Below are 24,028 nucleotides of genomic sequence, written 5' to 3' on the forward strand. Positions count from 1 at the left end.
TCTTATCAGAACTACACATCTTTAGTTCTTTCAATTGCCTCTCCTAAGACAGAGTTCACATCACTTTTCAACTTTAAAATTCCCCTTAGAAGGAAATATAAAGCATTTATCCAGAAATTAGCAAAAGACTTCAGGCCTGCAGATAGATCTAGAGCGTTGGTCCCTAAATTCTCCATAGTATGTTAATGATGTGTGTTTTGTGCTACTCAGTCTTTTTCCACACTTCGTGCTGTGGAAGAGTTGATTTCTTAAGATCCTGGAACAGGTGTTTATTGTTGCCTTTTTATGTTCAATGTTATAGAGCTCCAGCCTGTGGAGATCTTTCCAGATGTTGATAATGTAGTTTAGACTGTCCACTGCCCTTACCAGCTTTATATTACCCACACATATTTCTGAAGGCTTGATCCAAATCATTACTAAATATCCCATCAAGTTGAAATTAATACTATGAGTAATCCTGAACTCAATTACAGCAACTGAATATTGCTTTAATAATTGCACTTATTCCTTCCTGGACTTGCATTGACCTTAATCACCATTTGTTCAACCATTCTCGCTTGGGTGTCAGCAAATATAAAGGAAAACATAAGCATTTCTCTTTCTCTCTTTCAATATTACACTTCAAATCAAGATATGTATCTGTATTACTCAGGGGTCTCCAGAGAAACCAAACCAAGAGGAGAGAGAGATTAATTTTAAGGAATTGGTTCACATGATTGTGGAAGCTTGGTAAGTCCACAATCTTCAGAGTAGGTGGGCAAGCTGGAGACTCAGGGATTCTGCTGGCAGAATTCCTTCTTGCTCAGTAGAGGTCAGACTTTGTTCTATTAACACCTTCATCCAATTGGATGAGGCCCATAGATATCATGGAAGGTAATTCACTTTACTCAAAGTCCACTGATTTCAAATGTTAATGGAATGCAAAAAACACCTTCACAGAAAGATCCAGAATAGTGTTTGACCAAATATCTGGGCGCCATGGTCCAGCCAAGTTGATTCATAAAATTAACCATCAGAGTATCTCTTTTTATAATCATTTATCTTACAATAAAAATAGCTAAGACTATAGCCTATATGAAGCCTGGATTTATGTTTTGATAATTAGTTCTTTTATAATAGAAGATCTGTTATATAAAACCACAATTAAGTGTGCGTCTGTCTGAGAAGGTAGTCATGGTAAAATATAACCATGACTTTTGTTACTAAATATAAAAGTACAGCATCTAGGGCCAGGTGCGGTGGCTCACGCCTGTAATCCCAACACTTTAGGAGGCCGAGGTGGGCGGATCACCTGAGGTCAGGAGTTCAAGACCAGCCTGGCCAACATGGTGAAACCCCGCCTCTACTAAAAATACAAAAAATTAGCTCAGCGTGGTAGCGGGCACCTATAATCTCAGCCACTTGGGAGGCTGAGGCAGGAGAATTGCTTGAACACAGGAGGCAGAAGTTTCAGTGAGCCGAGATCACACCATTGCACTGCAACCTAGACAACAAGAGTGAAACTCCATCTCAAAAAAAAAAAGTACAGCATCTTAACTGATTATTTTCTGTACCTAAGAAAAAGATCAGTGGGGGGGAGAAATGAGAATGCAACTCTGATTTTTAAGGTTAGCACCGTTGCAGGTTTCAGAATGCAACTTAAAAGGTACGATATGCTTGTGTTCTTTAAAGCATTCGCCTATTTTTAAAATTTCACTTTTTATATGTTAAATTTTTAAATTGGCATTTTAATTTCAAATGTTATTTCTTCAAATGATTTTACAAGATTATTGAAACAAATATCTATATAAATAAGATGTCTAAGCATGAAATGTGGGTTCAATACAATATTTGTAACAAAATTTTACTAGAATTTTTCTTAAGCCAACATGTTGTCTATGGAAACAGGATTTTATTGAACTAGTATTTTAGTTTTGGTTTTGTTTTGTTAAGACAGGGTCTCGCTCTGTTCCCCAGGCTGAAGTGCAGTGGTGCAAACATAGCTCACTTCAGCAAGCCATTCGCCCACCTCAGCCTCCCAAGTAGCTGGGACTGAAGGCACACACCACCACACCCAGCTCATTTTTGTATTTTTTGTAGAAATGTGGTTTCGTCATGTTGCCCAGGCTGGTCGTGACCACCTGGGCTCAAGTGATCCTCCCTCCTTGGCCTCCCAAAGTACTGGGATTATAAGCATGAACCACTGCACTCAGCTGTATTTTGGTTTTAAACTTTTATAAATCTAGGTTTTAAAAAAAAGTGGTTTTCTTTTCTGGTTAGCCATTTATAATAAGTAGAAATTATTGATTTAAAGACTTTTAGAGATTTTAAGATGGTTTATGAGTCCTACTGATTATTCCTTTCTTGTGTGAAATTCACTGTTGTCTTTTGTTCTATTTTTCCCTCTTCAGGTTTGGATGTGTGGAGGAGAAATGTTTGATGTTCCATGTTCTAGAGTTGGTCATATCTACAGGAAGTACGTTCCATACAAAGTTCCATCTGGGACAAGCCTGGCAAGAGTGAGTAACTCAGCATCAGAACAGACTGGGGTTGATATGGCTTTCTGTAACCAGAGTAACCAACCTTGCCCATAGCACAGTCTGAGAAAAGCTCCCCAGTGTACAGAGAGCTCCTGTGCTTCTCAGAGTCTTATTTCCATTGCTTAAAGAAGTATTAACTATAATGCTATTTCTTGTTACAAATTGGTTCAAAGCATTTTCACATACATTATATTTAATCTTCACCATTACCTTCTGAGGTCTGTGTTCTTGTCTTTATTTTGTAGATGGGAAAATGAAGTCTGAACTAGGTGCTTGTTCATGCTCACATGAATGCCAAATAGCAGAGTAGGTCCGTGGACCTGGGGCAGCCACTTCTCTCCACCCACATGGAGTGTAGCAGGATCTGTAATAAGTCAGATGGAAAAAGGGGTAAATGGGAGATGGGAAAAGGTAGATGTCCAAACTCTGCCTTCTTCTCTTTTATAACTAGGGCCAGCTCTGCCTCAAATTTTGCCCCATCCTCAACATTTCAAAATTGGCTCAGTCTAAGATATTTTTCCAATATTGTTTTGAATAAAACCTTTCTTGTAAACCAGATGCAAAGATGCTCTTCTCTTCTGCCGTTTGAAACATTTTTATGCATGTTTAGGAGAACGGACTCACAATACCATCTCCAAACAATCCTGACAATTTCTCTGCTTTCCATATTACTTTCTTCAGGGCTGGGTCAGTTTTTGTCACCACCATATGTACCTGCTACTGCTCAGAATCGAAATCTAGAAAAAGAGAATTTTATCACACTGCGACCCTAGAAATCAAATCCTGAATTATTCATTTTGGTTCTTTTACTAATAAGGCTGCAAGATATAACTATTTGGATCTTTTATATAAGGCTCATATAACAAGCTTTTGTAAAAATAAATAAACGAATTCACCAGGAATCATTAGAGTATCAGTAACACAAGGGTAGAGCTTTGGTCTGTGTTAGTTACCACTGTACTCCCAGAACCTAAAACGGGGCTTAGGGAACACTCAGATATTTGTTGAAAGAATTAATTAATCAGGAAAGCTAAGAGAGGAAAATGCTGGAGATTTAAGTTGTTACTAAAACTTAAATACTTTTTAATGAGTATAACAAAATTTTCTTTTACAGTGAATCTTTGTGGGGCGGGGGGAGTTGTTCTTCCTTATTCCCTTTCTGAGAGTATTCATCAACTGTCCATTTTTCTTTAGCTACATCCATATTCTCTAACAGCAATTAGAGCTCCTAGTAATAACATTACCTTACACACACCTTGAATGGAAATACAGGCTGAGTATCCCTTGGCCCTTAGGACCAAGAGTCTTTCAGATTTCAGATTTTTTCCAGATTTTGGGATATTCACATATACATAATGAGATATCTTGGGGATAAGACCCAAGTCTAAACACAAAATTCATTTATGTTTCACATACACCTTATATACATGGCCTGAAGGTAATTTTATACAATATTTTTAATAATTTTGTGCATGAAACCAAATTTGCGTTAGTACTTATGTGTGGAATTTTCTATTTGTGGCATCGTGTTAGCACTCAAAGAGTTTTGGATTTTGGAGCATTTTGTATTTTATATTTTCAGATTATGGATGCCCAACCTGTAGTAATATTCCTGCTTTCCCTAACTAAATTAAAATTTTAAAGATGCTAAAACATATTTCTCTAAGTAGCTGTCAAAATACACTATTTGAAGGGAAAAAGCAGTCACAAAATCATAAAGTAATTAAAGAGCTGAATTTGGATAAGGAAATATGGTTTGATTTAGTCATAAGACTTAAGACATATGAAGCAGAAAACAATAGTTCACAGTAAAGTAAATGATTGAGCAATTTAGAGCACATGTCACCAATCAGCCGGGTAGATATAATAAATCATAGCAGTTTAAAATATCCTAAAGATAATAATGTTCTCTCATGTATCCACTTTTATTCACTCATATGCTCCCCTGCTTGTGCTCTGAAAAGAAACATCTTTCCAAGACAATGGGTGTGTATGCTTGCTTCGTAGTCTAAAGTAGAGTGTAAAAGCTTGCGGGGGAATGCTGTGCTGATCCAAAAGGAGCTATTTTCAAAAAAATAAAACTGTTCATATATTTTCAAGAAAGAAATTAAGTGCTTTTTCAAGGATTGTCAAATACAGAGAAACTGGGGTTGGCACATAAAACTTCCAGGAAAAAGTGAATATTTATTCAACTGAAAAAAGTCCATAATTCTGAATTTTAATCTTTCCACTCAAATTTTACTTCAGAGCTCATTTTTATTTTTTTTCTAAACTGCTAGAGCAATCAGAAAGTCATAAATATTAAAGCTTGACTGTCACTCTGAGAAACATTTTATGGTTTTTTTAAGTTAAAAAAAGTACATTAAAATGAAAAACAATTCTGATATTTTGTGGGAGCACCTCAACTACCTCGCTACATGCTACATTATTACCATATCATCAAAAATGAAGAGAGACTTTATATATACTTCAAATGCAGGGCCACGTCTACTCAACTGATATTTTAATCTTGCAGCCTCATCAGGAAATGGAGATGAAGGTGGAGACTTGACTCCAAAGGCTTATTTTCTTACTCTACAAAGCTCAATTAATTCTTCAAAAATGTGCACTTTTCACATTGATGATTCCAAAAGACTTCCAAAATATTTAAACACACACATAGACACACAAATGTCTGAACAGCCTTAAACAACCTGCTGGTTGGTGTATACCATAGAAATACATTTGTAAAATTAGTTCTTCAGTACCTTCTATTTACCTGGCATTAGAATCTGGTTGCAAAAGACAGGATATCCATATATGAAACCATTAGAGGACAGTACAAGGCAAGTAACTGCTTAAATGTATCGTAAGGACATGTATAGGTAGAGGGAAGAGGAGGAAGTAGCATCATAGCTGTGACCTTCTTCAGTCCTCTCAAATTAAAGGACTTGAAAGAGGACCTTCAAGAATATGTCCACTGAATTAACGAGTTTCATATAACAGTGGTTTCCAAACTCAGGATGAATGATCCAATTCCTGACTAACATTTCACCCAGCCTCAGTGAACTAAGAAAAATGATAATCCCAAAGATAAACCTGTTCAACTTAATAACATCTTTTTATGCAGAAACTATAAGGTTTTTTTCATTGAAAAAAAATAGAATGCAAGATAGTAAATTTTTGTTAGTGCCCTTATTTGGCAAAAACAAAAATCAGCATCACTTTGTCATTTCCCACAAAATGCAAAAACCTAGGACACCATAACTTACACTTCAGCTTCATCTGGGAATAAGCATATTCACTTGACATTAATAAGCCTAGACAGTTTTACTGAGTCAGCTCGGGGCCTAATGTCAGCACACTGGGACACGGTTGTGGTGTCTTGTCACAAGGAACAAGCAGCAAGTCCCTGAGGGAAGGGATGCTCATGTCTAGAGTTGCAGGGAGACTAGAAAGACAGCAGGGCTGTGGTGACAATCATCCCTTCTTTGCGATGGCGCTGGCCATCCCTCATCACAGAAGCGTGAGCAGCTCCTCAGCAAAGGTCCACTGAGTGTCACTTTGCACAGCCCAAGGAGGCAGAGTGGCAAATAGGTGGAAGAAACTCAAAGAAGAGATTCTTCTCTTCATTCCGACAGGTTTTTATGTGAGCCAAGCACTGTGCTGAAGGAGCAGCTATTACTGGCACCTATGGGGACAGTCCACAAACTCCTCTGTGAATGTCAGTGTGTTCAGGAACAATCAAAGCCACTGGATCTGTGACAGGTGGCTGTAACAGCAGGGACATGTCAGAAGTGGAGAGCAGTCACCCCACGGCTAAACATACCAGCTGATTGTCACACAGCAGTGGTCTTCATGGGAACAACTTGGCCCATGAGAGTTTCCTTGGAGGGTCACCACGCCAGAGCGCTGCCCAGCAGACTGTGAGTGGGGCAGTCCTGGAAATGCACACAGCCACCCTCGCCAATACAAGACAAGGTTGGAACCAACCCTTACCCCTAGTCTGTAAGAAACATCAGAGAATGCAAATCTGTATACTGCTGTATTTCACCTCTGACATAGTATCAGTAATTTTTTCATTTTGAAATTTCACCCTAATATCAAAATTAAAAGAACTAGAGAAGCAAGAGCAAACAAATTCAAAAGCTAGCAGAAGACAAGAAATAACTAAAATCAGAGCAGAACTGAAGGAGATAGAGACACCAAAAAAACCTTCAAAAAATCAATGAATCCAGGAGCTGGTTTTTTGAAAAGATCAACAAAATAGGTAGACTGCTAGCTGACTAATAAAGAAGAAAAGAGAGAAGAACTAAATAGATGCAATAAAAAAATGATAAAGGGGATATTACCACTGATCCCACAGAAATACAAACTACCATCAACTAATACTATAAACACCTCTACCCAAATAAACTAGAAAATCTGGAAGAAATGGATAAATTCCTGGACACATATACCCTCCCAAGTCTAAACCAGGAAGAAGTCAAATCCCTGAATAGACCAATAACAAGGTCTGAAATTGAGGCAGTAATTAATAGCCTACCAACCAAAAAAAGTCCGGGACCAGACGGATTCACAGCCAAATTCTACCAGAGGTACAAAGAGGAGCTAGTACCATTCCTTCTGAAACTATTCCAAAAAATAGATAGAGAGGGAATCCTCCCTAACTCATTTTATGAGGCCAGCATCATCCTGATACCAAAACCTGGCAGAGACACAACAAAAAAAGAAAATTTCAGGCCAATATCCCTAATGAACATCGATGTGAAAATCCTCAATAAAATACTGGCAAACCAAATCCAGCAGCACATCAAAAAGCTTATCCACCATGATCAAATTGGCTTCATACCTGGGATGCAAGGCTGCTCAACATATGCAAACCAATAAACATAATCCATCACATAAGCAGAACCAACGACAAAAACCACACAATTATCTCAATAGATGCAGAAAAGGCCTTCGACAAAATTCAACAGCCCTTCATTCTGAAAACTCTCAATAAACTAGGTATCGATGGAACGTATCTCAAAATAATGAGAGCCATTTATGACAAACCTACAGCAATATCATACTAAATGGGCAAACACTGGAAGCATTCCCTTTGAAAACCAGCACAAGGCAAGGATACCCTCTCTCACCACTCCAACATAGTATTGAAAGCTCTGGCCAGGGCAATCAGGCAAGAGAAAGAAATAAAGAGTATTCAAATAGGAAAAGAGGAAGTCAAATTGTCTCTGTTTGCAGATGACATGATTGTGTATTTAGAAAACCCCACCGTCTCAGCCCAAAATCTCCTTAAGCTGATAGGAAACTTTAGCAAAGTCTCAGGATACAAAATCTACGTGCAAAAATCACAAGCATTCCTATACACCAATAATAGAGAGCCAAATTATGAGTGAACGCCCATTCACAATTGTTACTAAGAGAATAAAATACCCAGGAATACAACTTACAGGGATGTGAAGGACCTCTTCAAGGAGAACTATAAGAACCATCCAAGAACATGGGAGACTTTAAATTTTTTTCTAGTTTCAGGATAGGAGCTAAAACTGAAGTCAAATCTCATAAAAGCCAAATTGTACAGGCTGCTTCCCAGGTCCTGAAAATGTTAACTTAGAGTAAAAGGGATAGAGGTTAAATGGTAAAGGAGTAGAGCTGGGTCTATGAACCGAGGTCTGTCTGGTCGAGGTTCATGCTCCTCACCATAATGTTTCTTCTAGAGTGCTTGAGATAAACTGGAGCAGCCTGGGCATCTCTGGTAGGGCACCGGTTTAGCAGAGTACCAAGTAGAAATGGGCAGGCAGAGAGTTACGGAGGGTGTGCGTAGGACCTGTGGAGTTAGCCTTGGAAGACCCTGGATGCAGATCACAGTGTTGACCTTTACTCCTTGACTGTAGGGCCTTGAACAGGAAGTATCAGGATAAAAATAGCAGAGGTAAAATAGAAAGGTCAACCAACAAACAGTTATTAAAATGGAGAAAGTCTAAAGAAAGTCTAAAGAAATTAACATTTCGAATGCAAGGAGCATTTGTAAAAAAAATTCATAAAATATTTTTATTGATTTGCTACACTGTGCACGGAGGTGGGGCTCACATTTGACTATGAGCTTTCCATCTCAGCATCCCAGAGAAAATAGTATCAGTACAAAGACAGGGAAGGGAGGAAGAGGAAAGGGGAAGAGACTGAGATTGGTTTTAGATAAGGTTAAGTGACAGCCTGGGATAGCCTGGGACAGCCAGATCTGGGGAGATACCCACAGATTTTCCATCCAGAATTCTGAGAGCACACAAAAACTTTTGACAGATTTTCTTTGGCAAATAAATGTTTACTTCTGAAAAAAGAAATGCTTACTGTGCCAGTCACTGTGCTAGGCCCTGGAAGTTTAAGTGATGAACAAGTCAAACACAAATCTCAACTCCTCTTAATAAATGGCCTTGACAGTAACGTACAGTCCACACCATGCAGCAGTAATCCACGTATTCCAATGCCAGAATATCATGAGGATGAGAAAAGGGTTAAATGAAAATAATAAAGCTCATTATGGAATGAAATCTGTATCTTATATAGTTCACTATTTGGAAATTGTTTTTTAATAGACTGTCATATTATAATTGAGATTATGATGTAACAAAAGAGAAATATATGCCCTATATAGCATATAGCATTATTTTATATATAGCCATATATATTTGATATTAACAAATTATGTTTAATGACCCAATAGGCTAATCTACATACAAGTTACAAATGTTTTTGACTTTATGCATTTACCTAGGGTTTCTTAGCAAAGTGCAACGACCTTTGACAATTTCCTATGGTTATTATACTTCACAGGCACAAAGTTCTAAGTCTGAGGTCTGAGGGAGAATTGTGGTTGTGCCTCTGTAAGCTGTGAAACGACTTCTTTATATACTTCCCAAGATGCCTTTCTTCCTTCCTGTGCCATCTCCCTGGTGACATCCAGCTCCGCTGATTCCATAGATCCTCTCAGACTCTTGAAAATGATGGAGGTTGGGAGAGGCATAGAGAAAGGGAGGAGGAGGAGGTGGAGGAGGAGGGCTTCAATGTAAAAGCCAGACCACCCCAAGTCGATTAATAAATGCTTCTTCATTGTTGACCATGGTGTCAGCTTTCCCATCTGAAATAGCTGAAATAAAAGAGCACAATGTCAGGCAAACGCAACTCGCCCTTGTTTATGTCAGAAAAAGATATCAGCTGAGGAAAAGCATTAACAAAACCAAAATGACTAGTTTGATATCTGAAAATAAAATCACCAACAAGGTTATAAAGTATGGTGGTGATGAATGGGAAATCTATACTCCCTCAAATTGACCTTTCTCTCCCGATGACTGTAAATCACTGTACTCTCTTAAAGCTGCCCAGCATACAAGAGCTTGTGGCACGATAACCTTGGACAACAACAGCAGCACCACTTCTCTCTCCTGCTCTTAAAACTGCAGGGTTCAGATGCTCTATTTGAAACCATCATTGAGTTCAGGGGCATGGTGGCCTATCATGGGTTTTCTCCCAAAAAGCAGGAAATGATAGATCTTCCCTCAAAACTCAGCCCTCATAAATGGCTAGGACTTTTGTGCAGAGGCAATTCTGAAAGCAATAACTTTCTCTAATTCTTCCTTACAATATAACCTAAAGGGCAATAAGGCTGTCTAATACTTTTGCTCAAAACTAAAGATGATTCACATACTGCAATTATATGTTTGCTTCTCTCCTGACTTGGTCACAGTTTAAAATATAATACCTCAGGACAGGCATAGTGGCTCATGCCTGTAATCCCAGTGCCTCATGCCTGTAATCCCAGTGCCTCAGGAGGCTGATGCAGGAGGATCACTTGAGAACAGGCTGGGCAACATAGCAAGGCCCCAGCTTTAAAAAAGTTTTTTTTTTTTTAAAGTTACCTGGGTGTGGTGGCATGTGCCTATAGTCCCAGCTACTTGAGAGGCTGAGAAGAGAGGATTACTTGAGCCCGGGAAGTCAAGGCTGCAGTGAGCCATGATCAAGCCACTGCCCTCCAGCCTGGGTGACAATGTGAGACCCTGTATCAAAAATAAAACAAAACAACATAAAATATAACACCCTCTACTTAGAAGGAGCTTTTTATTTTAAAAATCAAGGCATCTTCCATAAATAATGTTTCATTATTCTCTATGATTGATATCCTCTCTAAAAGTCAATCATAAATTAAGGTGACAATAATGATTCAATAAATCATTAAATACTATGAGTTCATTGCATGCTATAAAGATAAATGTCATCTCTAACCTCAAAGAAGTCTCAGGCTAGATAAATCCTATTAATAAATATTTATCAAGTGCCTACTATGTGCCAGGCAGAAATGCACACAGCGTGCTACATATCCTAAGCAAATAGCATTGGGCCTTGCCAGCTAGATCAAGCCGCCCCTTTGTGATGTAATGTCACCTCACCTTGGGGTATCCCCTGCACTGGGGATGAGTTTCTGGTAGACAACACTGGTAGAGCACTCACTCACCCTTCAATCCTCCTTTTTAAACACTGGGCATTTCCTGCTTGTGTTAACCATGAGAAAAATAAGGCCAAGGGAAACCATTCTGTCAGCCAAGGACCCACAGAGAAGAAATGAGAAAATTGTGTGAGAAACACAAATTTATTCGCCACTCAACCCTCATCTACTGCCTTAATTCCTAACCCAATGGCATCAGAATTTTTAAACTATACATATTTTGTTAGTTTAACAAATAACGATAGAATCCCACATTACTTTTAAAAATTTTAAACAATATGGAGGTAAAGCGTAGATTTTTTTCATATCAAACATAGACACTAAAAAAGAAAGTAAAATAGCAAATTGCTGGCAGGTACAGTCTCTTGCCATTTGCAAGTATCATGAAAAAAATATGTGAGGTAAAGACAACGTTATTTTCAAACTTGGTAATTTCCCACAAAACCTCGCAAAACTTTTTTTTTTTTTGAGATGGAGTCTCACTTTACCTAGAAGGTAAAGTTGGCCACTGATACATGAAATAATATTTAAAGAACACTACGGACTGGTTGCAGTAAACACATATGAACTCAAACCTAATTCCACTTCCCAACTAGGAATCATTTATTTATAGAATACAGAAAGTAATTTTCTTTTTTTTTTGAAATGGAGTCCCACCCTGTCACCCAGGCTGGAGTGAAGTGGCGTGATCTTGGCTCACTGCAGCCTCTGCCTCTGGGGTTCAAGTGATTCTCCTGCCTCAGCCTCCCAAGTAGCTGGGACTACAGGTGCACGCCACCATGCCCAGCTAATTTTTGTAATTTTAGTAGAGACGGGCTTTCACCATGTTGGCCAGGATGGTCTCGATCTCTTGACCTCATGATCTACCTGCCTCAGTCTCCCAAAGTGCTGGGATTACAGGCGCAAGCCACCACACCCAGCCAACATTTTATTATTATTATTATTTTTTAGAGACAGGGCCTCACTCTATTGCCCAGGCTGAAGTGCTGTGGTGCAGTCTGTGCTCACTGCAACCTGGAACCCCCAAGCTCAAGCCATCCTCCATGTCAGCCTCCTAGGTAGCTGGGACTACAGGCACATGCCATCATGCCTGGCTAATTTTTGTATTTTTGGTAGAGACGGGGTCTCACTATGTTGCTAAGGCTGGTCTCAAACTCCAGGAGGCCTCAAGAAATCCTCCAGCCTCAACCTCCCAAAGTTGTGGGATTATAGGCATAAGCCACCATGCACAGCCTCAAAACTATTTTTCAAATTTAGTTTCTTCCAACTTATTTACTCTAAATATTTTTTCCTCAAAAGCTCTCACAGATGTTATATTCTTCCCAACATTAAGGAATTTTGCTTAATTTAAATTTTTCAAATATTCCATGGTGCTTTCCCAATTTTCAGCTCAGTTCTGACTTGTGATTCAATTATCTGATGCTTTCCATTGTGCAAAAGAGAGTCTGTAATTGAGTCAGGTAGTCCCCAAGCTATGGGGACAATATTAAGCATTTCTTGAGCTATCACATGAGGACCAAGATTTTATGTTAGCTTTTGTTTATGCCTATTGGGATATTTTATAATGTAAATAGAATATCTGAATAGTGATCCCTGATAATTGCATAATAACAAGCTATCATGATTAATCATTACTTTCACTTTGTCATTCTTAATGAAATTAAAATGGGATTTATCTTCCACTTCCTATGGGATCTTTTCCAGTTTGTTTTGGTTATTCACTCTCCTACCTGGAGACCTTGGCATTTCAGGCGGTTATTGAGCATTTATATAACTTTCTTTTTTCAAAGCACTTGAGAAACAAACTACATGGTGAGACCAGTTTGTGGACTAGAGAGAATTTTAATTGCATTTTTATCATTATCCCCATTAGAACTGACCATTTCCCTGTATTCGCAATTCCACTAGAGCCTCATAAAGGAGAATGCTGGCTCCGACAAAGAAGGTCCCTGCTGCTACAAAATTAAGCTGCTGAAATTTAAGCAAACTCAAATATTTTAGCATGCCATAATCTCAATAACCAAAAATGCAACTCTTGCAAAGACGAGTAGGGCTGGCCATTTAATAACTGTCTTCCAGGACCCCAGTCCCACGTCTAAGCCATGGGAGCACCTGGATGGCAGGGACTCATTTCATGGAATTAGCTTCTTCCCATGAGATGTGTGAATGCACAGTACCACTGTGCTTGGGGCCTCTGCAATTTCATTCCCATTCCAATCCTCCATGTTTCTGATGGTTTATTAGTTCATGCCAAGAATTCCATTTCCAACTGCAATTCCAGCCCAAGTGTATCTCCATTTTAGTGCCAGTTGAGATACAGAAAGTAGTTCTAGTTGCTATTTTGTAAACTGAGAAATGGTCAAAAACAAAATGGCAGCTTTGTGGTGTATGGATGCTTCTGGGTGTTCTAATTCTGAAAACAGTTTCTAGAAATAAAATTTTGCAGATTACTTACAACTTGGACAGATATAATTTGTAATCTAAGACCCCTGTCATGGGCATTTAGAAACATGGGGATTTTATTTTCTGCCTGTTTGAAAGTCTGGGAAATAAAACAAGGTCTATTAATAATAATTGGAATAAATGCTATAGCACCTTTTAGTTCAACCACAGTTTGTTTGAATGCTTGCTGTGGATGTTCTTGTGAGGGAACCAAACTCTTGATAATCTCTTTGGGTGATGATTAGAAAATGCTGGTTGTGATTTTTAAAAAATATCAAATGGATTAATGATAATCATCTAGAAATAAGGTCGCACTTCATTTTATACCTAAGTTGTGATGACATGAGGCAGCATTAGCTTGATTATCAGGAAGAACACCATTCAGATTGTCCCCCAACCATCTGTAGACATCCCCAAAAGCCTCCATCGCATATGCTTGTGCACCCACTTGTCAGAAGCATACCCATGCTGCACCGCCCCGGATTTGCTGCTTTTGTTTCTGCTTTGACTTGCCTCTGTTTCCTGCCCATGAAGTTGTAGGTGAAGGCACACCTCCACCACCACTCACAGAAGCATCAACCACTAGCTCACAATGCTGGGTCTGGAGGAACCAAGACTTCAGTCACTAAAGTGCCAGAACTTCTCTGGGTCCTGAGTAGACTCAGTCAAGATGGCTGTCTCCTACCTGTGGGCCATACATACTCACTTGGACACAAATGACCTGTGTTTCTGTGGTCTCTCTTCAACAGTTCCAGCTTCTGATTATCTCCACTTTTCCAGGGTTTCAAAAAATCAATCACGTAAAATTATTCCGGCATACTCTGACCCTCACACCCAGCCAAAACAAACAAGTACAATCTTAAGGGATACATGAAAATTAGCAACCATACTTTCACTTTAGTCCTATTATCCTTTTTTTTTTTTTTTACTTCCAAGGGTAGGGCATAACAGGCATTACAGCTTTCTCCTTGTTCTCTTGGATGACTTGCTTTGGGAGAAGCCAGCACCAAGTCATGAGGATACTCAAGCAGCCCTGTAGAATGGCCCATGTCGCAGAAAGCAAGCCAAGTCCTCCTACTCAGCACTCATAGCAAGCACCAGTTTGACAGACACTGAGTGAGCCACCTTGGAAAAAGATCTTCCAGCCCCGTCAAAGGCTTAAGATTACTGCTACCTCAGCCAAAATCTGACTGGAACTCATGAGAAATCTGATCCGGATTGTACAGCCTATTTTATTCCCAAGTTCCTGACCCACAGAAACTGTGAAGGATAAAAAATGTTTTTTATTGTTTTAAGCCGCTCAGGTGTGAGATAGGGTGTTATTTATCAATAGGTAATGAATACAGTTGTTTCTGCTTAATAGTCTTTCATCAACAACATTCAGACTAATTTTATCTTCAGGGACATGATTACCTCAGGTGGCACATTTGAAGCTCAAAAATTAGGCAAGCTTGTACACCAAAGGACACTGTTCACAGAATGAAAATCCAGCTCACAGAATGAGAGAAAAAAATGCAAATCATACATCTGATAAGTGCTTAATATCCAGAATATAGAAAGAACTCCTACAACTTAGCAACAACAAACACATAACCTGATTGATATATGCAAGAATCTATTTCTGGAAGAGAAGAGAGAGCCCAGAAATGGATTCTTGCAAATGGTCAGTTGATTTACATAAAGGTATAAAGGTATACATTGGAGAAAACATTATTTTTTCAACAATTGATGCTAGAACAATTAGATGTTCATATCCAGAGAAGTAAATAAACATCAATCTGTATCTTGCACCATATCCAAAAATTAATACAAAATCAATCATAGACTTTAAATGTAAAAGATACAATTATAACATTTCTAGAATACAAAAACAAAGAAGAAAAATTTTTTGAGATTAAGCAAAAATTTCTTAGGTATGACACCATAGAAAAATATTGACAAATTGAACTTCATTGAAATTAAAACCACCTATTTTTCAAAGGCACTGTTAAGAGAATAAAAAGACAAGGACTGAAAAGAGATATTTGCAAATCACATTTCTGGTCAAAGGTTTGTATCCATAATACATAAAGAATTCTCAAATTTTAGTAATAAGTAAAACGGCCCAATTTTTAAAATGGGTAAATGATTTGAAAGACATTTTACCAAAGAAGATACTCAGGTGGCAAATAAGGACATGAAAAAATGATTAACATCATTAGTCATTAGGAAAATGTAAATTAAAACCACAATGAGATGTTACTGCATGCTTTTATAATGGCCAAAATTAAAAAGACTGACCACACCACATGTTAGAGTAACTGGAAATCTCATACAATGCTAATGGGAATGTAAAATGGTACAACCACTTTGGAAAACAATTCAGATATTTTTAAAAGTTAGACACATACCTAGAGTACAACCTAGCCATTCCACTTCAAGATTTTTATCCAGGAGAAATGAAGGCAAATGTCCATAAAAGACTTGTACAAGAGTGTTCATACAGCTTTATTTGTAATAGCCCCAAACTGGAAACAACCCAAGTGTTCATCAACAGGTAAATGGATAAACAAATTGTAATTTTTTCATGTGATAGAATACAATAAGAATGGGCTGGGTACGGTGGCTCATGCCTATAATCCCAGCACTTTGGGAGGCTGAGACAGGAGGATCACCTGAGGTCAGGAGTTCAAGACCAGCCCGACCAACATGGTGAAACCCCGTCTCTACTAAAAAAAATACGAAATTAGCCAAGCATGGTGGCGTGCGCCTGTAATCCCAGCTACTTGGGAGGCTGAGGCAGGAGAATCACTTGATCCCAGGAGGTGGAGGTTGCAGTGAGCCAAGATCACACCATTGCACTTCAGCCTGGGCAAAAAGAGCAAAATTCCATCTAAAAAAAAAAAAAGAAAAGAAAAAAAGAATACTATAAGAATGAATACATGCAGCTGCAGCTACATGGATAAAGATCAAAATACTTACACTAAGTGAAAGAAGCCAGACAAAAAGAGCACATACTGTATGATTCTATTTATATAAAATTCTAAAAAATACAAATTAAACTATAGTGAAAAAAAGTACATCGGTGGTTGTCTGGGGACATAGAAATGCCACAGAAAGGAGATCGGGAAAGGGATTTCAAAGAGGCATAAAGAAACCTTTGCAGGTGATGGAGATGTTCCTTACCTTGATAGTGTTGATGATTCCACTAATATAGTATATACATATGTCAACATATACCAAACTGTTCACTTTAAATATGAGCAGTTTCTTGTATATCAACTATTCCTTGATAAAGCTGATTTTAAAATTAGGCTTACCAGCATTTTTTAAGACACATTGTTAGCTCATTTGGGGTTTTTGTTTGTTTGTTTGTCTTATATCTAAAGGCTACATTAAATGCCATCATAAACACCACCACAGATATCCAAAATATTTGGACAAAAATACAATAGAGATATAAAATCAAAGAGAAAGCTAACCCTTGTTCATGACAGCCCAAAGAAGATAACCACCTACAAACAGCTCACACAGCCTTGGGGAAGAAGGAAAAGGAAATTGCCTGTCAGAGAAGCTCCCTTTGTAGGACTAGATTAGCCTCCTCTCCTTATGCTGAAAGTTTCCCACTGACTTCAAAGAAGTGCTCAGATCAGAGAAAAGTAGAGCTAGGCTGAATAATTGTAGTGAGGTTGGGGCTGTCTTAAAGACAATCTCTTTTGAGCTGTACCCATGATGACATTATCATATTATCAATGATAAAAGGGCTGTGGGGTGGGACTACTGAGCCACAAAAGCACTCTTAAGCATCAAAGAGGAGACAAGAAATACATTCAAATAAAAGCAGAAATTTAAAATCATGGGATATGGATACACCTCCTTGCTGTAGGAGTGACTGTGACAAATTAGAAACTGTTTCTGTGTGGGACTGGCTTTACTAGTTATCACTAGTTTTGGGGAAAAAGCATGTGTGTGTGTTTGTGTGTGTGTGTGTGTGTGAAGAAAGAGGATTCACTATAACACAATCCACCATAATACAATAGCTTAATACTGACACAAGCACAATTTGTGAAGCGGGATCTTGCCAGGACACATGTAATAATCACACCTTGCACAAAGAAATAGAAACACTCTACTGAGGTAAGATGGCCCAAATAATACAAATACAGTTGACTCCCAAATAATACACTGAGAAACTGAACAGGGATTGAATAGTCTAGCAGTAAGATCTAAAATGTTGCTGGTAAAAATAATAATAATTAGTGGATAGATTTATGCAGTTTCACAAGCCAGCAGGAAAAATTGAACTATTTTCCTCATGCTGTACACCAACAGTGATCAGTCAAGCTGGAAATATGTTCTTATAAACTGAGCTACAAATGTCATTTAATGTTCCTGGTAAAATGTCAATTCAAAGACCTGATGTGTATTAGAATTAAGGAAAGATTTAGTGTTGGATAGCACAAAGAAAACAAGACTAGAATTCTAAAGACCTCTAATGAAAGGCTGAATGTGTTGATAAATATTTGAGCAACACAGAAAAGAGAGATTAATACCAGTTTGGGTTGAATAGAGGAACATATGTGATACACAAAGAACCACAGACAGGTGACATAAAAATAGAGAATACTGTTAACATCTTGTACACAGAAGATGCTCCAAACAACAGTTTCTAAATACTGTTAACATCTTGTACATAGAAGATGCTCCAAACAACAGTTTCTATTTCATTTATCATTCAAGAAGACGAAGGTCTGTAGATTTTTAAAATAGAAGAATCCTTCATTGGCTTTCTACAGCAAAAAGTAAATATATTCCTCAGCTCCAGTAGCCATCTTTATCAGTCTCTTACATGTCTCCCATACTGGGTACATCCCTAGCATATGAAAACCTCTTGGATCCAACCTGAATGGGTTTGGGTCCTCTCAATTTCCCTTGTCCACACTAAACTTGGGGACTAGATGAAAGCCAACTCAGATGTACAGAAACAGAAAGGCTTCACCTACTTATTTTCACACTGAGGTTAGCATTAAGCCCCAAACAGTTCATTCTGGCCATGCTGAGCCTCACCTCTAGCTACCAATTAGTCCTGCTGTTTCCTCAAATTCTGTGACTGCTTCCCTCTTTGCTTCACAGATAGAGGGCCAGCAGGATCCCACCTCTTAGAAAACAAAAATCAGTGGGATTGTGTGTTTATATTGTATCAGCTGTGTGTTATGGCAGACTTCTCTGCAGAGAACTGCTTGAAACTCCTCTGGAATAATTTCCACAAAAGCAAAACATTCTTTATGTATTGGCAATAACAAGACATGCCAGAATCTGCATAGATGGTCACTAAATGAATTAAAAAACATTCATAGAGCACATGTTATATGCAAATTATATACAACAGGAGTAGGATTGTCATTATTTAGCAAGTAAAAATACAGCATGCCTCACTAATTTGAATTTCAGATAAATGACAAATAATTTAGTACAAATATGTCCTATATAGCATTAATAATACAAGTATTAATTATATTTACAAATTGTTATGGTTTGGCTGTGTCCTGACAAAAATCTCATCTTGATTTGTAGCTCCCAAAATTCCCACGTGTTGTGGGAGGGACCCAGCAGGAGATAATTGAATCATGGAAGAGGTTTCCTCCATACTGTTCCCATGGTAGTAATTAAGTCTCACGAGAGCTGATGGTTTTATAAGGGGAAACCCCTTTCACTTGGCACTCTGATTGTCTCTTGCCGCTGCCATGTAAAACATGCCTTTCACCTTCCACCATGATTGTGAGGCCTCCCCAGCCACATGGAACTATGAGTCTATTAACCCCTTTTTCTTTATAAGTTACCCAGTCTTGGATATGTCTTTATCAGCAGTGTGAAATGGACTAATACACAAGTTATTTACTGTTATCTGAAATTCAATTTTAACAATGTGCCACATATTTTATCTGGCAAGTCTAACTGAAAGGAACAAGAAAAGCGTTTTAAAGAGTGGGTAGGATCAGACAAATAGGAGAGGACATTGAGTCAGGAGAACCTGTACAAACAGACAAGTGCAGGGAGTAGTTGCATTTTTTCAGAGATGATGAACAGAGCAGTTTACATAAGCAGAGGTTGCATGTAGGGGAATAAAATTCAAGATAACCATTAGGGACCTATTTTGGAATGTCTGAAACAGTGGGCAACCTGTATCTAACAAAAAATTGGAGGTGGGGTGTTATCCAAGGGCCAGTTGTTTCTTTTTGGAGAATTATCCTGTTCAGCAATCCATTTTGGTTATGGAAAAGCAGCCAACATGGTTTGCCCAGGATAAGCAAGGACAAACAATGAGAAAGATGAATTGCCAGGCACGAAAAGGGAGAAGAAATTGTAACATTCTGGTACAGCCCCACAAAAGAGACGTAAGAGAGAGATTTTTGAGTTGGGCAGAACCACGGCAGGAAGCTAAAAGACAGAAGGAGGAAATTTTAGCCAGGGAGAAATTCCCTTTAGCAGCCAAGGGAAAAGAATCCACGTGGTCAAATACTTCATCTTACATTATCATCTATGCTGTTTTGTTATCTAAGTCTCTGCTACTGCCCTAAAATCTTCAGTAAAAGTTATACCCAGTTGATGCACCGAGAGACATTTGAGAGATGAGGGAAAATACCTGTGCACCCCACCCCATTCAAGTCTCTGCAGGACAGAAGGTTGACAGCAAGCTGGGGGCAAGATGCCAGGAGGAGAGAGGGATCACAAACAGAAAACTGAAGTGAAGGATGAATGTGTGAACACCCCTGGGAATCCACAGAAATCTTCAGGAGGACAGGGACATGCAATTTGAGGTTAAAGTATTTTTATTTAAACCTCAAAAAACAAGAACTCCAGCTAACACCTGGCTCTGTATATAAGGCAACCTCTAGAGATGCAACATCTGATAGTTCAAGAGTAAATGATTACATGTATAGATCTCCCGGCATTCATGCTTGACTCTTTCTTTCCCCTTGATAACTTTTTTTTTTTTTGGACATCTTAGCAGGTCCACCAATGTCCATTCAATCTTAGAGAAAGATAGGACTACTCAGATTGATTTATTTTCTCTTTTACCATCTCTGGCACGAGCTGTTATTGGAATGTTTCCATTTCATGATTCTGTACATGTTTACACAGCCATAAGGGTTCAAGTGAGAAACATTGCTTTGCTCCTACTCCACTATCTCTGTGTATGTGAATGTGTGGTATGCGTGCTCCTATATAAATACCCTAACGAACTCCAATGAGTATATCATTGTCCTATTTCCTGGAGTGGGTCAATTTATTGTACAGTCTATAAAAGACCAATGAAACTCTCTTCTTGCAACTGTTTGCAATATTTCTCAGCTGTGGTACCAATGTTTTCCCCAAAACTAAGTACTGATTTATGATTCCAGTGACAAACTAACACAATGTTTTATTATTTCCAGAATAGTGACCTCAGAAAGATTTTATTTGGCCAGCCACCTGGTTAGTTGAGGAGTGAGGGTTATTCCTTGAATATAATAATTGACACTTTAGAAAGTTTCCCCTGATAGCAAATTCCGGAGAACAGGCATCTATAATCCAAAATGTCTAATGAGCCAATGGGGACATTAGAGAATGGTCAGGATATTTTACTTATGTTTAAATGTTTATGTAACACTTATAGCTAGAGGGAAACTTGTTATTGCCATCTTTGCAATTATTATGTTGTTTCTGTTTTACCATCTCTTGTAAAACTACAGAAAAGGAATCGATGATTTGACATGATCCTTGGAATATGTCCATGATCCAACTGCTTGCTTTGGAGTGGTTTTTTTGAGGGGGGCTTTTTTGGTTTGATTTTTCTTTCTGCTGTGGTTGTTGCTGTTTTGTTTTTCTTTGAGACAGAGTTTTGCTTTTTTTGCCCAGGATGGAGTGCAGTGGTGTGATCTCAGCTCACTGCAACCTCCACCTCTCGGGTTCAAGTGATTCTCCTGCCTCAGCCTCCCAAGTAGCTGGGATTACAGGCACCTGCCACCAGCCTGGCTAATTTTTTTTTTTTTTTGTATTTTTACATAAAAATAGAGATGGGGTTTCACCATGTTGGCCAGGCCTGGTCTCAAACACCTGATCTTAGGTGATCCACCTGCCTCAGCCTCCCAAAGTGCTGGGATTACAGCATGAGCCATGGCACCTGGCCATTTTGGAGTGTTTGAGAAATCAACACACCTAGTGTGTTTCAACTTGAAAAGGACACGATGATGCAGAGCTACCTGGTTAGTTCCCTGGTTAACTATACTAAAGCCTACTTGACCCTTGGTGACAGCTTTCCAACATGCTGACTTCTGCCTCTTTTACTTATTGATATTGCCTATTCTGGTTAGCATTTATCATGATCCTCTGAGCCATTTCCCATTGACTGCACCGGAATTAGTTAGTTCCTCTATGAGTTTTGCAATAATTGCCGTATCTATTTCAAAAACCCAAAGCAACAATTTACCATTTAGCAACAGCACTTGTTTTTAATTGTTCCCATTTCAGTGCTTTTATCAATAGATACATACGCACACTATGAATTTGTTCACATTCATTTCATCATATGGTCTTTCATTAATTCAATGATTAGCATGCCCAGATGAGCACACACATGTTTCTGGAACCACACAAGATGCTAGGTCTTTTAAGGCAAAAATAGACCTATCCCTAACTTCATGGCACTTATGGTCTGAAAGTGCTTACTTATCCAAGTCAAAACAGAGTCCTGAGGGACAGATCTTTTCTGCAAGCTACCAGAATTTTAAAGGTATATTTTTTCTTAAGAAAGTCACTTTCTCATTATTACTGGGTCATTTGCTTCTGCTTTTTGCTATTCCCCAACTGTATTCATTTTCACTTATCACAGAGGTGTAAATTGATGAAAATTAAGTGTTTCCACTTTATTTAATATTGTAGTTTAGGGGAAAAGATGGTAACTACAGCCTAAAATCAATTTTGAATATAAAGTTTTAATATTATCAACTAATTTTTTTTTATTCTAATCCTCATTAAAAAATTTGGCCTGGCGGGGTGCACTGGCTCACAGCTGTAATCCCAGCACTTTGGGAGGCCAAGGCGGGTGGATCATGAGGTCAGGAGATCAAGACCATCCTGGCTAACACAGTGAAACCCCATCTCTACTAAAAATACAAAAAATTAGCCAGGCATGGTAGCACACGCCTGTAGTCCCAGCTACGTGGGAGGCTGAGGCAGGAGAATCGCTTGAAGCCGGGAGGCAGAAGTTGCAGTCAGCCAAGATCGCACCACTGCACTCCAGCCTGGGCAACAGAGTGAGACTCTGTCTCAAAAAAAAAAAAAAGAAAGAAAGAAAGAAAAAGAAAAAAGAAAGAAAGAAAAGAAAAGAAAATGTGGCCTGAGGACAAGTAAAATAGAATGCATTTCATACAGAATGTTTGTCAAAATGAAATGAAAATAGTAAGATGATATTACAGACTCACGCTGAGGTTTTATGTATGTAGTATAGTGCCATCCCACAGCAGGACTCTCAAGACATCATCTGTTTCCTTTCTGGTCCCCAAATGAATCAGGCAATTCCGAATTGGTGGCAAGGGCTAGAATATTACAAAACCATGTTGACTCTGATCATCTGTCTGTTAAGGTAAACTGGAGTCCAAGGAGTAGAAAGCGTTATGGGCCAGGCAATGCTGATGGGATGGTAGGGTGCACAGCAATGGCAAGTAATGATCTCAGGGAACAATTCTCACACTCTCAAGGTCATTTCCCTATCTTCCTATCTATGCACCCAGGCACCTTAGAAAGAAAGGAACACAGAGGGAACTGAGAAATCAGAGCTTTCTTTGTGGCTCTGTCTCTTTTCTGCATCCTACTGGGTTAACAGAGCCCTTCTTGGTGCCCACCATCCACCAAAAGCACCCAAGGAGTGCACAGAGAATGAAGAGCAGGGACAAGGTCAGACAGGAGAGGCCCGCTGGGAGACACTGAACACACGGAGTGGATAGAGCGGAGTAAGAAAATGTATGGTCTCATTACGAATGAGGTACCAATGATGGTGTCTCCAAATCCAGCAGACCTCTGGGCATAGTTCCAGGCCTGAATTAGGATTTTGTAGTCATTTTCAAGATAAAGCACTTTTCCTAAATATCACTAGCTTTTACTTTAGTCACCTATGTCTGGTTCTCATTAAAGTTCCTGGCCATTGCAGTCATTTTATCTTCTAAATGCAAGTGAGAAACAGGAGTGGGTCAATGCTCGCACCAACTGGGCACTTGAAAGAAGAATTTGAACAGGACACAAGAAGTAGAGACTAAGGGACACCAGCCTATGAAAATGTACTGCAGCACATTTAAGCTGGAGTCATCAAAACTGGTATCTTCTTCACAAATGCAGCTGTTCTCTCTACTGTTTAGCACCATAGAGCTTGAAGGCACATCAGAGAGCATCTCATCTCAGCTAATGCCTTTCCTAAAGGCCACAGAACAGTTCCATTAATGTGCGGCCAGCCCAACACCCAGGCTCTCCAATTTCCAATCCTGCACCCTTTTTACTGCTAATAATAGCTCTACTATTTGTGGTACCTATTATGTGCCAGAGACTTATTCTAAGTGCTTTACGGGTGTTG

General features: G+C 38.8%; 1 protein-coding gene and 1 long non-coding RNA gene across 2 annotated transcripts in view; one reads left to right on the forward strand and one right to left on the reverse strand.

Annotated features, from left to right (window-relative positions):
- GALNTL6 (polypeptide N-acetylgalactosaminyltransferase like 6) overlaps positions 1 to 24,028 on the forward strand; it is a 1,233,993-nt gene that overhangs the window by 1,120,943 nt on the left and 89,022 nt on the right. The window contains exon 9 of the mRNA XM_004040637.5: positions 2,391 to 2,498. Within this exon, the coding sequence (XP_004040685.2) occupies positions 2,391 to 2,498 (108 nt within the window). The remainder of the gene's footprint in view (positions 1 to 2,390; positions 2,499 to 24,028) is intronic.
- LOC129533144 (uncharacterized) lies at positions 2,730 to 10,627 on the reverse strand. The gene is made up of 3 exons (XR_008679184.2): positions 10,418 to 10,627; positions 9,273 to 9,648; positions 2,730 to 2,883 (listed from the first exon to the last, which is right to left on the reverse strand). It is a non-coding gene; the product is annotated as an uncharacterized lncRNA (long non-coding RNA).

Source organism: Gorilla gorilla, chromosome 3 (assembly GCF_029281585.2).
Source record: "Gorilla gorilla gorilla isolate KB3781 chromosome 3, NHGRI_mGorGor1-v2.1_pri, whole genome shotgun sequence".
NCBI lineage: Eukaryota > Metazoa > Chordata > Mammalia > Primates > Hominidae > Gorilla > Gorilla gorilla.